This window comes from Babylonia areolata, chromosome 17 (assembly GCF_041734735.1).
Source record: "Babylonia areolata isolate BAREFJ2019XMU chromosome 17, ASM4173473v1, whole genome shotgun sequence".
NCBI classification, from domain to species: Eukaryota; Metazoa; Mollusca; class Gastropoda; order Neogastropoda; family Buccinidae; genus Babylonia; species Babylonia areolata.
Genome location: NC_134892.1, coordinates 3,676,506 through 3,693,095, shown reverse-complemented (window position 1 = coordinate 3,693,095; position 16,590 = coordinate 3,676,506). Strand labels below are relative to the sequence as shown.

At 43.2% G+C, this 16,590-nt stretch overlaps 1 protein-coding gene across 2 annotated transcripts in view; it reads left to right on the top strand.

The window, feature by feature from the left end:
• LOC143291439 (uncharacterized) overlaps positions 1–7,078 on the top strand; it is a 151,439-nt gene extending 144,361 nt beyond the window's left edge. For both annotated transcript variants that reach the window (XM_076601302.1, XM_076601301.1), the window contains 4 exons: positions 1,805–1,918; positions 4,513–4,624; positions 5,313–5,409; positions 6,212–7,078. In XM_076601302.1, coding sequence (XP_076457417.1) covers positions 1,805–1,918; positions 4,513–4,624; positions 5,313–5,409; positions 6,212–6,401 — 513 coding nt within the window. In that variant the 3' untranslated portion in view covers positions 6,402–7,078. The remainder of the gene's footprint in view (positions 1–1,804; positions 1,919–4,512; positions 4,625–5,312; positions 5,410–6,211) is intronic.
• Positions 7,079–16,590: the final 9,512 nt, after the last annotated feature.

Sequence of the window (16,590 nt, the reverse complement as noted above, 5' to 3'; positions counted from 1 at the left end):
AGCTGATCTACTGTCATACATCATTCATGTGCTGTTACAGCTGATCTACTGTCATAAATCATACATGTGCTGTTACAGCTGATCTACTGACTGTCACACATCATACATGTGGTGTTACAGCTGATCTACTGACTGTCATACATCATACATGTGGTGTTACAGCTGATCTACTGTCATACATCATACATGTGCTGTTACAGCTGATCTACTGTCATACATCATACATGTGGTGTTACAGCTGATCTACTGACTGTCATACATCATACATGTGGTGTTACAGCTGATCTACTGTCATACATCATACATGTGCTGTTACAGCTGATCTACTGTCATACATCACACATGTGCTGTTACAGCTGATCTACTGTCATACATCATACATGTGGTGTTACAGCTGATCTACTGACTGTCATACATCATACATGTGGTGTTACAGCTGATCTACTGTCATACATCATACATGTGGTGTTACAGCTGATCTACTGACTGTCACACATCATACATGTGGTGTTACAGCTGATCTACTGACTGTCACACATCATACATGTGGTGTTACAGCTGATCTACTGACTGTCATACATCATACATGTGGTGTTACAGCTGATCTACTGACTGTCATACATCATACATGTGGTGTTACAGCTGATCTACTGACTGTCACACATCATACATGTGGTGTTACAGCTGATCTACTGACTGTCATACATCATACATGTGGTGTTACAGCTGATCTACTGACTGTCACACATCATACATGTGGTGTTACAGCTGATCTACTGACTGTCATACATCATACATGTGCTGTTACAGCTGATCTACTGTCATACATCATATATGTGCTGTTACAGCTGATCTACTGTCATACATCATACATGTGGTGTTATAGCTCATCTACTGATTGTCATACATCATACATGTGGTGTTACAGCTGATCTACTGTCATACATCATACATGTGGTGTTACAGCTGATCTACTGACTGTCACACATCATACATGTGGTGTTACAGTTGATCTACTGACTGTCATACGTCATACATGTGCTGTTACAGCTGATCTACTGACTGTCATACGTCATACATGTGGTGTTACAGCTGATCTGCTACTGTCATACATCATACATGTGGTGTAAAAGCTGATCTACTGACTGTCATACATCATACATGTGGTGTTACAGTTGATCTACTGACTGTCATACATCATACATGTGGTGTTACAGCTGATCTACTGACTGTCATACATCATACATGTGGTGTAAAAGCTGATCTACTGACTGTCATACATCATACATGTGGTGTTACAGCTGATCTACTGACTGTCATACATGTGGTGTTACAGCTGATCTACTGTCATACATCATACATGTGGTGTTACAGCTGATCTACTGACTGTCACACATCATACATGTGGTGTTACAGCTGATCTACTGTCATACATCATACATGTGGTGTTACAGCTGATCTACTGTCATACATCATACATGTGGTGTTACAGCTGATCTACTGACTGTCACACATCATACATGTGGTGTTACAGCTGATCTACTGTCATACATCATACATGTGGTGTTACAGCTGATCTACTGTCATACATCATACATGTGGTGTTACAGCTGATCTACTGACTGTCACACATCATACATGTGGTGTTACAGCTGATCTACTGTCATACATCATACATGTGGTGTTACAGCTGATCTACTGTCATACATCATACATGTGGTGTTACAGCTGATCTACTGTCATACATCATACATGTGCTGTTACAGCTGATCTACTGTCACACGTCATACATGTGGTGTTACAGCTGATCTACTACCGCCTGCAGTGTAGCCGTGTGCTGGTGACGAAGGCAGGGGTGTGTAAACTGTACGGCTTTGGATTTCCTCAGGAGATGGCTGACAGGAACGCTTACCAGCAGGTAATCAGTGTGTAAATTTGTGTGTGGTGTGTATTCATGTGCGCAGGTATTTGTGATGCATATGTGTGCAAGTGTGTGTGTTTATACATGAAACCGTCTGAATTGAAAAACAGCATGCTTTGAACGTGCACATAGCATTTCAAGTGTGTAAGGTTAAAAGTACCGTTAAGTTCGATCTATAAGCCGCAGCTTTGTACCCCAGCTTCAACCTCTGCGGCTTATACAATGACACGGCTTATTTGCGGATTTTAACAATCCCGGGAGTGTCACATTCTCGTCTATTCTTAGCTGCCCTTCAACTCAACAAAATCATGATTTCTGTCCATGAATTTTTGGATGAGCTTCAGGATAGTGTGCTAACTGTTCACGTTTTATAAATCAAATCCGCACTCATTAAAGCCCTCAGATTAGCATTCAGTTCTACTCTGCTCAAGCGTACACCCTCATCATGCCGAAAATGCGACGTTATGCCTATGATGCAGCTTTCAAATTGAAGGTGATTGACCTAGCAGATGACAGTGCAAGCGACGAACCAGCAGCGACCTCCACCTTCAATTTGAAGCATAAAATTTCCCATTAATCTCCATAGTGTTAATGTATCATAACCATTCTTTTGTATTGATATGTGACCCTCTCTTCTGCATTTGTGTTCCCCTTCAGAGGGGCTTTACGAATAAAACATTTTTTGTGACCGCGAGCAAAACACAATTCAACCAGAACATTACAAAGATCCATCTACTTTGTTCATGCCGTCAAGACATGAGTTTTACTCAGTATAATTTGGCCATTTACTTACAAGCAGCACTGAAGGGCCTACAGACTGTCGTTTTGTGAATGTTGTTGAATATAAATACTTTTGGTGAACTCTTTTACCGCCATAGTCGACATCAAAGGGTCATGTTATAAAGACCATTTTTCACATTGTAACAAAGCTTGACAACTTCAGTCAGTTTCCCCTGGCCAATCGAACAGGGACAAACCCTTTGCCCCTGACCAAGTTTAAAATGAACAAGTCTGTTGTCTTGTTTTGATATGAACCGAAACCTGTGAATGAGAGCATGGTATCCACAAAATTTGGCGCTGCGGAGCGTTCTTCACACAGAAACTTGATGGTGAAAGTTAACAAATAATGAGGCCAGGAGATGAAATGATTAACAAATAGTAAAGAGTGGTAACTCTCTCCATTACACAAGGTACACAACTTCAAGCCAGTACCTTTTATTTACCTGTGTGCTAGGCTGAATCGGTAGCCTAAGCATCACTGGCTTGAAGTTGTGTACCTTGTGTAATGGAGAGAGTTACCACTCTTTAGTATTTGATGGTGAGAGAGTCCATTTGTTTGTGGCCTGGGCCATTTATTATTATTATTATCATTATCATTATTATTATCATTATTATTATCATTACTACTACCTTTTTTTTTCTTTTTTTTTATATCATAATTATTATTTATTTATTTATGTAAGCTTATCTATTATTTATTCACCTTTTTTTTTTCTCTCAAGGCCTGACTAAGTGCGTTGGGTTACGCTGCTGGTCAGGCATCTGCTTGGGAGATGTGGTGTAGTGTATATGGATTTGTCTGAACGCAGTGATGCCTCCTTGAGCTACTGAAACTGAAACTGAAACTTGTGTCCTGGCTGTTTTCTGACAGAGTGATCCCCTTCAGTAAGGGGCTTTGGCCTTCATCTGAATGAAGATCGTTATAGATATCACTGGGATGAGCCTTGGCAAAGTCTGTCAGACATTGGACTTGTGATCCAGTGTTCACCAGTGATCAGGGTTGGAGGCCCCGTTTTTGGCATGGTGTTGTGTCCTTGGGAAAGGGACTTTACTCTGATTTTTCCTCACTCCACCCAGATGTGAATGGACACATGACTTTGAATGTGGAAGTAATTAAACGGCGGAAGGAGAGAATTGGCCCCGCATTCCTACACTCTCTTGACAGAGTGGATTTGAATTCACTGCCCCAGTGGTTAAAAAGGCAATGGGGGGCCTTTACTCTTAACCTTAAATAGTTATCCACACCACCACCCCTTACCCCCCACTCCTCTTCCGACATTAGAGAGGGTGTGCAGGCGCACTTTTGTCGGATTTGCTCAAGGTTCCCTGGCTATTTTTAGTGAGAACCACATGCGCGTGCATGTCTCAGTTTCCTTTTTTTGCCAGGTCACCTAAAGGCTGAAATTTTGTCATGAAAATCACTGTTCTGACGAAAGGATTTTGAAGATTTTCGGTGACTATTTTTTGCAAGTTTACAAGATATATTTGGCTTTATAAGTATACCCATTATTTGCTTTAGTCTTCTATGTTTACTTTGAGCATGTTTCTTGTCATATATCTGCCATTACATATTCAAACTGATCCGTTTATAAACTCTGCCAAAAAGTTGACCAAACAAAAGCAGTGCACGCACGCAAAGAAGTCGGTTACGGTGGTGGGGCTGCACATGACATCATATGACCTACTTTTTGCTCTGCGAGCGACGAAAAGTCCACCACAAAAGCGGGCTGCTACCCTCCTTATTAAGTGCCCCCCCACCCCCTGTCCCTCTCCCCGCCCCTCCCCCTCCACCATTCCATGTGATGTTTCAGTCGTCTGCCCCTGTGCGCTGGATGGCGCCAGAGTCGCTGGTGGACAGCGTGTACAACGTCAAGACGGACGTGTGGTCTCTGGGCATCCTGATGTGGGAAGTGCTGCACTTTGGTCAGTGCCCTCACGCTGCCTGCTCTTCTCTGGAACCACTGTCTCCCTCACTGTCTTCTCTGCTGTCTCACGTGCACACACACATACACACACACACAGCTGTCGCTGTCACAGTCTTTTGTTTTATGATTCTCACAGATGCAAAGGAATTTAATTTCTGTCACAGTCATTTTTTAAAATTTTTATAAGAGCAGTTACAATCGCTTTTTTTTTTTTTTTTTTTTGGTGATGGTGGGTGTGTCATGGTAACATGGGTGTGTCGTGGTGACAGAGAGTGTGTCATAGTTGGTATGTCATGGTGACAGTAGATGTGTCATGGTGAGTGCATCATGATGAGTGTGAGTGTGTTGTAGTGGGTGTGTCATTGTGACTGTGTGTGTCATGGTGACAGTAGAAGTGTCGTGAGTGTGAGTCATGGTGACGGTAGGTGACGGTAGTGGGTATGTCATTACGATAGTGGGTGTGTCATGATGACATTGTGCCATAGTGTGTCATAGGGTGCATCATGTTGACTGCAAGTGTGTGGTAGTGGGTGTGTCATGACAGTGGGTGTGTCATGACGACAGTGGGTGTGTCATGGTGACAGTGAGTGTGTCGTGGTGACAGTGGGTGTGTCGTGGTGACGGTGGGTGTGTCATGACAACAGTGGGTGTGTCGTGGTGACAGTGGGTGTGTATGATGTTGACAGGTTTGACCCCCTGGCCCCACCTGGCCCCCCAGGAGGTGTTGGAGAGCGTGCACACCGGCAAGAGGATGAGTCCTCCCCCCCACTGCAGTAAGGCCCTGTGAGTATCACTGTCAGTATCACTGTCAGTAAGGTCTTGTGAGTGTCACTGTCAGTATCAATGTCAGTAAGGTCTTGTGAGTGTCACTGTCAGTATCACTGTCAGTAAGGCCCTGTCAGTATCACTGTCGGTATCACTGTCACTAAGGCCCTGTCAGTATCACTGTCAGTAAGGCCCTCAGTGACGCTCTGTCAGTAAGGCCCTGTCAGCATCACTTTCAGTGTCACTGTCACTAAGACCCTGTGAGTATCAATGTCAGTATCACTGTCAGTAATGCCCTGTCAGTGTCACTGTCAGTATCACTGTCAGTAAGGCCCTGTCAGTATCGCTGTCAGTAAGGCCCTGTCAGTATCACTGTCAGTGTCACTGTCAGTAAGGCCCTGTCAGTATCACTGTCAGTAAGGCCCTGTCAGTATCACTGTCAGTGTCACTATCAGTAAGGCCCTGTCAGTATCACTGTCAGTAAGGCCCTGTCAGTGTCACTGTCAGTAAGGCCCTGTCAGTGTCACTGTCAGTATCACTTTCAGTATACTGTCAGTAAGTTCCTGTCAGTATCAATGTTTGCATCACGCATGCAGGCATGCACACACACAACACAACACAACACAATACAACACACACACACACACACACACACTCACACACACACACCATCCCCATTGTCCTCAAAGTAAAAAAAAACAAACAACAACAACAAACAAACAAACAACAACAAAACCAACCAACCAACCAACAGACCAGACCCACCACTGACTGACACCTTCCCTGTGTCTCCCACCCCCCCCCCCCTCTCCTCCCCCAGCTACAACCTGATGACCAGATGCTGGATGGCACTGCCTGACGACCGCCCCACGTACGACTCCATCCTGGACACGCTGTCTAGACTGGTAACAGAGGCTGACCAACACGTACAGTTCACCCACCTGCCTGCCTACCTGCACAGCCTGGACGGGGGTGCCGACGGGGATGGGGATGAAATCTCCCACGCCTAGATCATCGTCGTTGTCTTCGTCTACGTCTTCATCATCATCATCATCATCGTCATCACCACGCTGGGATGCTGGGGGTGGTGTGTTGGTCCTGTCTTGGAATGGTGTCGTCACACTGTGTGAAGTTGAGAAGACATCTATCCTGTCTAGAACAATATCATCACACTATGATGTTGGGATAATAGCTGTGTCCTGTCTGAAATATTATCATCACCACCACACTATGTTGTTGGGGTGGTGTCTTGCCCTGTTTTGGAATGGTGTCGTCACGCCGTGATGTTGAGAAGACATCTTGTCTCCTGTCTAGGATGATATCATCACACTGTGATGTTGAGATAATGTATCTCTTGTCCAGGACAATATTGTCACTCTGATGTTGGGATAATATCTGTCTTTTGTCTAGAATGATATCGTCATCATCATCATCATCAAACTGTGTTGTTGAGACAACATCTGTCTCCTGTCTGGAACGATATCGTTGTCATCACCACGCTGTGTTGTTGGGATAACATCTGTCCTGTCTAAAATATCGTCGTCATCACTCCATTGTGTTGTAGTGGGTGATGTCTTGCCCTGTCTTGGAATGGTGTTGTCATGCTGTGTTGTTGAGAAGACATTTGTCTCCTGTCTAGAATGATATCATCACTCTGAAATGTTGGGATAATGTATCTCTTGTCCAGGACAATATCATCACTCTGATGTTGGGATGATATCTGTCTCCTGTCTAGAACAATATCAACACTCTGATGTTGGGATAACATCTGTCTCCTCTCTAGAACAATATCAACACTCTGATGTTGGCATAACATCCGTCTCCTCTATAGAACAATATCATCACTCTGATGTTAGGATAACATCTGTCCTGTCCAGAACAATATCAACACTCTGATGTTGGGATAACATATGTCTCCTGTCCAGAACAATATCATCACTCCGATATTGGGATATTTGCCCTGTCTAGAACAATATCACCACTCTGATATTTGGATATCATCTGTCCTGTCTAGAACAATATCATCAATCTGATGTTGGGATATCTGTCCTGTCTAGAACAATATCATCTCACTGATGGTGGTATAACATCTGTCTCCTGTCTAGAACATATGTCTTCACGGTCACCATGCAGTGACATTGGGATGACAGCTGTGCTGCACACACAATCCCCCCTCCACGGACACTGCGACAGTTCCAGCTTGCTTCTTCTCTCTTCTTCAGTGTTTGATTGATATATTACCGTGCAAGTCACTCTCCAATCATGATCAAATCCTTGCCCACATTGTCAGGACAGTGGCTGCCTCTTTTGCTGTTCTGATGGTCATAGTGGGAGACGACTAGCTGTCATACACTACTCTGTCCAAATTTAAAGTCTCCTCTGACGGGCGCCATAGCCGAATGGTTAAAGCGTTGGACTGTCAATCTGAGGGTCCCGGGTTCGAATCACGGTGACGGCACCTGGTGGGTAAAGGGTGGAGATTTTTACGATCTCCTAGGTCAACATATGTGCAGACCTGCCAGTGCCTGAACCCCCTTCGTGTGTATACGCAAGCAGAAGATCAAATACGCACGTTAAAGATCCTGTAATCCATGTCAACGTTCGGTGGGTTATGGAAACAAGAACATACCCAGCATGCACACACCCCAAAGCGGAGTATGGCTGCCTACATGGCGGGGTAAAAACGGTCATACATGTAAAAAGCCCACTCGCGTATATACGAGTGAACGTGGGAGTTGAAGCCCACGAACAAAGAAGAAGAAGAAGAAAGTCTCCTCTTGAAGCGTGTGTGCAGCAGAGGAATGTGCTGGTTAATGGGGGGGGGGAGGGGGGGGGGTATGTCTCACATGGTGGAGTCGTGTGACTGACGAGTGATGACCGGAACGTGAACAGAACGTATGAACTGACACAGGATGAAGAGAACTAGTGATTCGTGGAAAGACTGCGCAGTTATTTGATGGATGAAGATCTGGGAGTGAAATGAAGCTGTCTTGTCTGTGGAAGGCAGTTTTCTAGAGAGAAAAAAAACCCCACCAAAACAACAGAAATAGTGTTTTGTGTGTGAAATGACATGGGACATTATGAAACTGGTGACTGCATGGAGGTTGTGTGGTCTGCTTGGTTGGTTTGGGTGGGTGTGAGATGTGTTGATCCTTTTGTTTGGTTGGTTTGGTGGTTGTAAGATGTAATGATTGGTTGGGTTTGTTTATGAATGTAAGATGTCATGGTCTGTTTGGTTTGTTTGGTGGTTGTAAGATGTAATGATCTGTTTGGTTTGTTTGGTGGTTGTAAGATGTAATGATCTGTTTGGCTTGTTTGGTGGTTGTAAGATGTAATGATCTGTTTGGCTTGTTTGGTGGTTGTAAGATGTAATGATCTGTTTGGCTTGTTTGGTGGTTGTAAGATGTAATGATCTGTTTGGCTTGTTTGGTGGTTGTAAGATGTAATGATCTGTTTGGCTTGTTTGGTGGTTGTAAGATGTAATGATCTGTTTGGCTTGTTTGGTGGATGTGAGATGTAATGATCTGTTTGGCTTGTTTGGTGGATGTGAGATGTAATGATCTGTTTGGCTTGTTTGGTGGATGTGAGATGTAATGATCTTTTTGTTGGTTTGGTGGATGTGAGATGCAGTGACCTCAAGAGGAGACATTCACATGGGGATGAATCCTCTACAGTGTGTGACAGTGCTGTGTGTGACAGTGTGTGACAGTGCTGTGTGTGACAGTGCTGTGTGTGACAGTGTGTGACAGTGCTGTGTGTGACAGTGTGTGACAGTGCTGTGTGTGACAGTGTGTGACAGTGCAGTGTGTGACAGTGTGTGACAGTGCTGTGTGTGACAGTGCTGTGTGTGACAGTGTGTGACAGTGCTGTGTGTGACAGTGTGTGACAGTGCTGTGTGTGACAGTGCTGTGTGTGACAGTGCTGTGTGTGACAGTGTGTGACTGTGCTGTGTGTGACAGTGTGTCACATTGTGTGACAGTGTGTGACAGTGCTGTGTGTCATATTGTGTGACAGTGTGAGACAATACTATGTGTCAGCCAAGATAAGTCACTGATCTGATGGAGGATGCTGATCCATACTCTTCCAGAGGTTGGACTCGAGACACAAGACTGGTTCGTTGCCCATACCCAGGTACAGAAAATCACCATTCAGCATGTGCAGACATTAGAGCTGCATTGAACACAAGGACGTGAAGTTCATTTGTCACACTTTTTTTATGGAGTTCTTTCCCTTTTCTGCTACATTTGGGAAGAATCTGAACAGGAAAAGAAAACCTTGGTTATTTGAAGAACTGGAGTTTTAACAGTTGTAGAGCTACTGAAATTATTCCATCATAATATTAGATGTCATTGAGGTATCCAAAACTTTATAAATGTCATGGGGGATAACCATTTTGTGAATCAACAGATTAGAAAAAAGGTTTAAGTGAACAGAGAGAAATGTTTGAATATTTACAACAACAACAACAACGACAAAAAATCATACATACACATTGTAACATCACTTCAGTTGTGTGACTGCGATGATATTATGCACACACACAAAAAAAAAGATTGGTTGTATGAAATCAGATCACAAATGTTGTGCAGCATCTTTATGTGTTACGTGACATAGGATCATGTATCCTACACAGTTATAATTTGATACTGACAAATAATTTCAGGCCTGTAAGGGGGATTTTTTTTCTTTTCTTTTTTTTTTCTTTTTTTTTTTTGTTGTTTAGCCTCTTTAGCAGTCAGCAGCTTTTCTGTGTCTGAAAAAATTATAACTGATACCTGTTCATTGTCACATGCTTGACAACTCTCAACGGTTGATATCACATTTAGTGACACTTGGCAACTCTCAGCGGTTGACAGCACATTTAGTGACACTTGGCAACTCTCAACGGTTGACAGCACATTTAGTGACACTTGGCAACTCTCAACGGTTGACATCACATTTAGTGACACCTGGCAACTCTCAACAGTTGACAGCACATTTACTGACACTTGACAACAGTTGACAGCACATTTACTGACACTTGAAACAGTTGACAGCACATTTACTGACACTTGACAACTCTCAGCAGTTGACAATGTGTTCAGTGACACTTGTCATCACCCTCCCCCCACCCCACCCCACTCTCACCCCCTGTTTTTCTCTGCTACATAATTGGGTGTCTCACACACACACACACACACACACACAGATACACACACACTCACACTCACACACACACACACACACACACACACACACTGCGTGGTACACGAACCACACACAACAACGCTCACCACAAACGCCTGCACACACACTCCACCCACAATGAATCCAGGCACAGTCATTGTATACAGCACCAAGCGTTTCAGCCACAGACGCAGAACACGCTGACATGGATATTCCACGCACACACCCCACTTTCAACATTCCGTCTTCGTTATCATGGTGAATAATTCCTGCCATGTTGCTGAATTTGGATTGAAGACAGTCAGGATTGTGAATTTTGTTTCTTTTCTTTTTATCAGGGAGTTTGTTGTAGCTCCGTTTAGGCCAGAAATGTCAGTGAATGAAATCTGATCTCATAATATTGTATATATGATACATATTTGATACATAATTGTATCACTCACCAAATCAGATCACGAGGTAGATGAAGAGATTTTGACGGAATCAAACATAGTTTAGTTGGATACGATCACGTGATGTATTGCTCTGATATACAGTCGATCATGATCTCAGTTGTATTTATAACATAGATATATACATGCAGTTATTCATTACAGGTCAAGTGTGACACATAGTATGTGGATATTGATAACTAAGTCAAGCGTGACATACATAAATGTGGTTATTCATAACAAAGTTGAGTCTAACATAAGATATATGTGGTGATTCTTAACTAAGTCTACTATGGACTGTGATCACTTGAAAAACATAACCGTTTTTTTTAACTGCCTCAGACAACTGATGTAATAAAAAGATATAGATAAATGAAAATATAAAGAGAAAGGAGAACTATTTGTGGTGGCAGACTGTTGACTGCAGTATGTGACAGTTACTGACAGTTCCCTGAGAGGTATGATGGTTCATTTGTGTCCGACTATGACCATCAGAACAGCAGAGGAGACAACTGCTGTCCCAACCATCTGGGTTAGAATTTGATTATAGTGGAGAGCGTCTTTCCCAAGTTACATCCCCACTCTCTCGGCCAAGAGGGTTTTAGGAGGGTTCCCAAAGGCCAACTATCCCCCCAAGGCTACAGCACTAAGAGCCAGTGCAATCTTGCCTCCTAGTTTGAGAGTCATAGTTCTTCACAAAAGACTAAGCTGTAAATGACTTCACATTGCAGTGGAGAAACCATTGATCATACAGCTCTCACTTTGCTGTTGGCCCAACTGTAAGCTTATGTCAATCTGTGATATAAGCAGAGTGTTGGGCATGTGGGAGGCAGTGACAGATTCAATGCAGGTGTTCGTGTATATTTTATTGACAAACACTGATACCTAGAAAGCTGGGAAAATGTGATAAAAAGGATGTAGTTCCAACTGTTCAACCTCCCCCGCCTTTAAACACAGCCAATCAAAATCACAGAAAGGTCGTCTGTGAACTTGTGCCTGAAATTCACAGGTTCATCAGGTTATATTTCATAAGTCAACAAAAATCAAGCCGGTGGGATGGAGATGGAGATGATGAATTAAGTTTTCTGACTGACAAAAATGGAGCTTCTGAATATATATTTTATATATTTATTTTTTTAATTCAAGAAAGAAAAGGGTTGGTTTTAGAATTCATGAAGTTGGAGAGAATTGAAAACACTGTCAAAGAAACGGAGAGAAGAATAATACTTGATAAAAACTGGGGAAGTGTTGAGGTGACATTGTTGTGTATTTGGAAATGTTTGTTCCGGCCATAAAAAGATTATTTTGCAGTAATCCTCCATAATCCAGTAGGAGTGAAAGGATAATTAAAACTTGAAACTTGTCTCATTCCACAGACCTTGTTCACTAACGACAACAACGTACATCAGCTGCCAGTAAACTCACTGAATCTTTGATCACTGTACAACTGGCTGTTAGCATCCTGATGGGACACTTCACGTGTGTTGATGTGGTCAGTGGTCATTACTGATGGGACATTTCACGTGTGTTGATGTGGTCAGTGGTCATTACTGATGGGACACTTCATGTGTGTTGATGTGGTCAGTGGTCATTACTGATGGGACACTTAACGTGTGTTGATGTGGTCAGTAGTCACTACTGATGGGACATTTCACGTGTGTTGATGTGGTCAGTGGTCACTACTGATGGGACACTTCACGTGTGTTGATGTGGTCAGTGGTCATTACTGATGGGACATTTCACGTGTGTTGATGTGGTCAGTGGTCACTACTGATGGGACATTTCACGTGTGTTGATGTGGTCAGTGGTCACTACTGATGGGTCACTTAACGTGTGTTGATGTGGTCAGTGGTCACTACTGATGGGACATTTCACGTGTGTTGATGTGGTCAGTGGTCATTACTGATGGGACATTTCACGTGTGTTGATGTGGTCAGTGGTCATTACTGATGGGACATTTCACGTGTGTTGATGTGGTCAGTGGTCATTACTGATGGGACATTTCACGTGTGTTGATGTGGTCAGTGGTCACTACTGATGGGACATTTCACGTGTGTTGATGTGGTCAGTGGTCACTACTGATGGGACATTTCACGTGTGTTGATGTGGTCAGTGGTCACTACTGATGGGACATTTCATGTGTGTTGATGTGGTCAGTGGTCACTACTGATGGGACATTTCACATGTGTTGATGTGGTCAGTGGTCATTACTGATGGGACACTTCATGTGTGTTGATGTGGTCAGTGGTCATTACTGATGGGACATTTCACGTGTGTTGATGTGGTCATTACTGATGGGACATTTCACGTGTGTTGATGTGGTCATTACTGATGGGACATTTCATGTGTGTTGATGTGGTCATTGGTCATTACTGATGGGACACTTCACGTGTGTTGATGTGGTCAGTGGTCATTACTGATGGGACACTTCATGTGTGTTGATGTGGTCAGTGGTCATTACTGATGGGACATTTCACGTGTGTTGATGTGGTCATTACTGATGGGACATTTCACATGTGTTGATGTGGTCAGTGGTCATTACTGATGGGACATTTCATGTGTGTTGATGTGGTCAGTGGTCATTACTGATGGGACATTTCACGTGTGTTGATGTGGTCAGTGGTCATTACTGATGGGACACTTCACATGTGTTGATGTGGTCAGTGGTCATTACTGATGGGACATTTCACATGTGGTCAGTGGTCATTACTGATAGGACATTTCATGTGTGTTGATGTGGTCAGTGGTCATTGCTTCATTTCAGATGTACTGTCATGATGGAATATCTACAGTATGGAATTATTCTGTCATGACAAAATGTCCACAATATGGGATCATACTGTCATGATGAAGTATGAAATTTTACTGTCATGACGAAATATCCACATTATGGAATTTTAATGTCATGGTAAAATATCCACATTATGGAATTTTACTGTCATGATGAAATATCCACAACATGAAATAGTACTGTCTTGACGAAATATCCACAATGTGGCATTTGTCACAGTCGCAGAACAACCATTGTTTGTTTTCGCCATATCAGAACTGTTTCACAACTGTGACGTCATTTCCATTTATAGAATTTGTGACATCATTTCCATTTACAGAATTTGTCATTTCCATTTATAGAATTTGTGATAGAATTTGTGACATTTCCATTTATAGAATTTGTGACATCATTTGTGACATCATTTCCATTTATAGAATTTGTGACATCCTTTCCATTTATAGAACTGGTTTGCATGTTGCTGTACACATCTTAACGCTTTGCTTTTTTGTATGGTACGAAAGGTTTGTTTACTTAATTCACAAAGAGATCTCTTGAAATCAGTAAGTGAAGGTTTTTGTGAGAGAGAGATGTTTTGATGAACGTGCTATGATTATCCAGTTGTGCGTATTTTGAAAACATTTTCATGGAAAGCTGTCTTTAACCTTGATATGCTCGGTCACCCATTTTAGTCAGTGTGTGTGTGTGTGTGTGTGTGAGTGTGTGTGTGTGTGTGTGTGAGTGTGTGTGTGTGTGTGTGTGTGTGTGTGTGTGTGTCAGTGTGTGTGTGTGTGTTGCATGCGCGTTCTTGATCTGTACAAAGCCATAAGTGCTTACAATAGTTTAAACGTGAGAAATATGGGACAGGAAGGGCGAAAAAATATTCTTTTTAGCCTTTGAATACTCACTCACTCACAGACACACGCACACACAATCACACACACATACACACACACACACACACACAATCACACACACACATCCTAATTTAACTTTTGGCATTGAGAGAGGAAAAATTGGAGATAGTACAAGTACACAGGGAAAGTAAAAACAACAACAACAACAACAAACAAACAAAAATATCTTGATAAAAGCTTGTTACCTTGAAGTTGAAGAAGGCGGTTGACAGCAGTGAGAAAAGAGAGGAAATGGCATTAAAGAAAGGAAGCAAAGAAAGGAAGATTAAGATACTGCAGAACAAAGTATTCTGAGGGAGTAATGGAGGAGTATTCTAAGGGAGTGATGGAGGAGTATTCTAAGAGAGTGATGGAGGAGTATTCTAAGGGAGTGATAGAGTATTCTAAGGGAGTGATGGAGGAGTATTCTAAGGGAGTGATGGAGTATTCTAAGGGAGTGATGGAGGAGTATTCTAAGGGAGCAATGGAGGAGTATTCTATAGGAGTAAAAAAAGTATTGCATTGGTATGACAGAGGAGTATTCTAAGGGAGTGATGGAGGAGTATTCTAAGGGACCGATGGAGGAGTATTCTAAGGGACTGACAGGGGAAGTATTCTAAAGGAGCAGTGGAGGAGTATTCTAAGCGACCGACGGAGGAGTATTCTAAGCAACCGATGGAGGAGTATTCTAAGGGAGCGACGGAGGAATCTTCGAAGGGAGCGACGGAGGAGTATTCTAAGGGAGTAAAAGAGTATTCCATTGGGATTATGGAGGAGCATTCTAAGGCAGTGAGTAGTATTCTGTTGGTGTGATAGAGGGGCATTCTGAGGGAGTGACAAAGGAGTATTCTAAGGAGTGTACTCTAAGGGAGTGATAGAGTATTTATTGGAGTGACAGAGGAGCATTCTAAGGAGGTGACAGAGGAGTATCCAAGGGAGTGATAGGGAGGAGTATTCTGTGGTAAGTGATGGAGTATTCCAAGGGTGTGAAGAGTATTTTAAGGGAGTGATAGAGAGAGGAGTATTCCAGGGGCATGACGGAGGAGTATTCTGTTGTAAGTGATGGAGTATTCCAAGGGAGTGGAGAGTATTTTAAGGGAGTGAAAGAGAAGCATTCCAAAGGAGTGATAGAGAGAGGAGTATTCCAGAGGCGTGACGGAGGAGTATTCTGTGGCAAGTGATGGAGTATTCCAAGGGAGTGAAGAGTATTTCAAGGGCGTAATAGAGGAGCATCCCATGTATTTCAAGGGAGTGATAGAGGAGCATTTCAAGGGAGTGACAGAGGAGTGTTCCAAGGTAGTGATAAGAGAGGAGTATTCTGTGGTAAGTTGACGGGGGAGTATCCCCATAGAAAAAAAACAAAAACAGGAAGTTGTGCATTCTCTTCATATATCTCCCACCTTCCCCCACCCCCACCCCCCACACCTCCACCTCCACCTCCACCCTGAAGATGAGGACAGCAGTGGGCCTTACATGTTGGTGTTTGTCGAGGGAGGAAGCCCCCCTCCACAGCCGTTTCGGAACAGCAAGGGAGTGCTGCTGTCTTGACGGGAGTGCGGTGCAAAGCGGTGCAGTGGGACGTGTGTTCTTCTGACCAGGCTGAAGGGACGGGGCTTGACTGCCCCCCCTCCCCCTCCCTCCCCTCCCCCTCAACCCCCCCACCCCCCGCTCCCCAGCAATGAAGATGCACAGAAAATCAAGCTTGTGACATGATAGATTTGCTGGTCAAATGTGGATGTGGGGGAGATGAGGAGGGTAGGGGGGTGGGGGGTGTGCTTGGGGAGGGGTGAGGGGGGGAGCATTCTGCTTTGTGTGCTGTTTTTGTTGTTGATGTTTTTTTGTTGTTGTTTTTTTAATGTAACACAAAACATCTTGTGTGATCTTTATATCTTTCTGCCTGCCACTGAAATTCAGCAATTTTTGTGTGTGTGGTGGT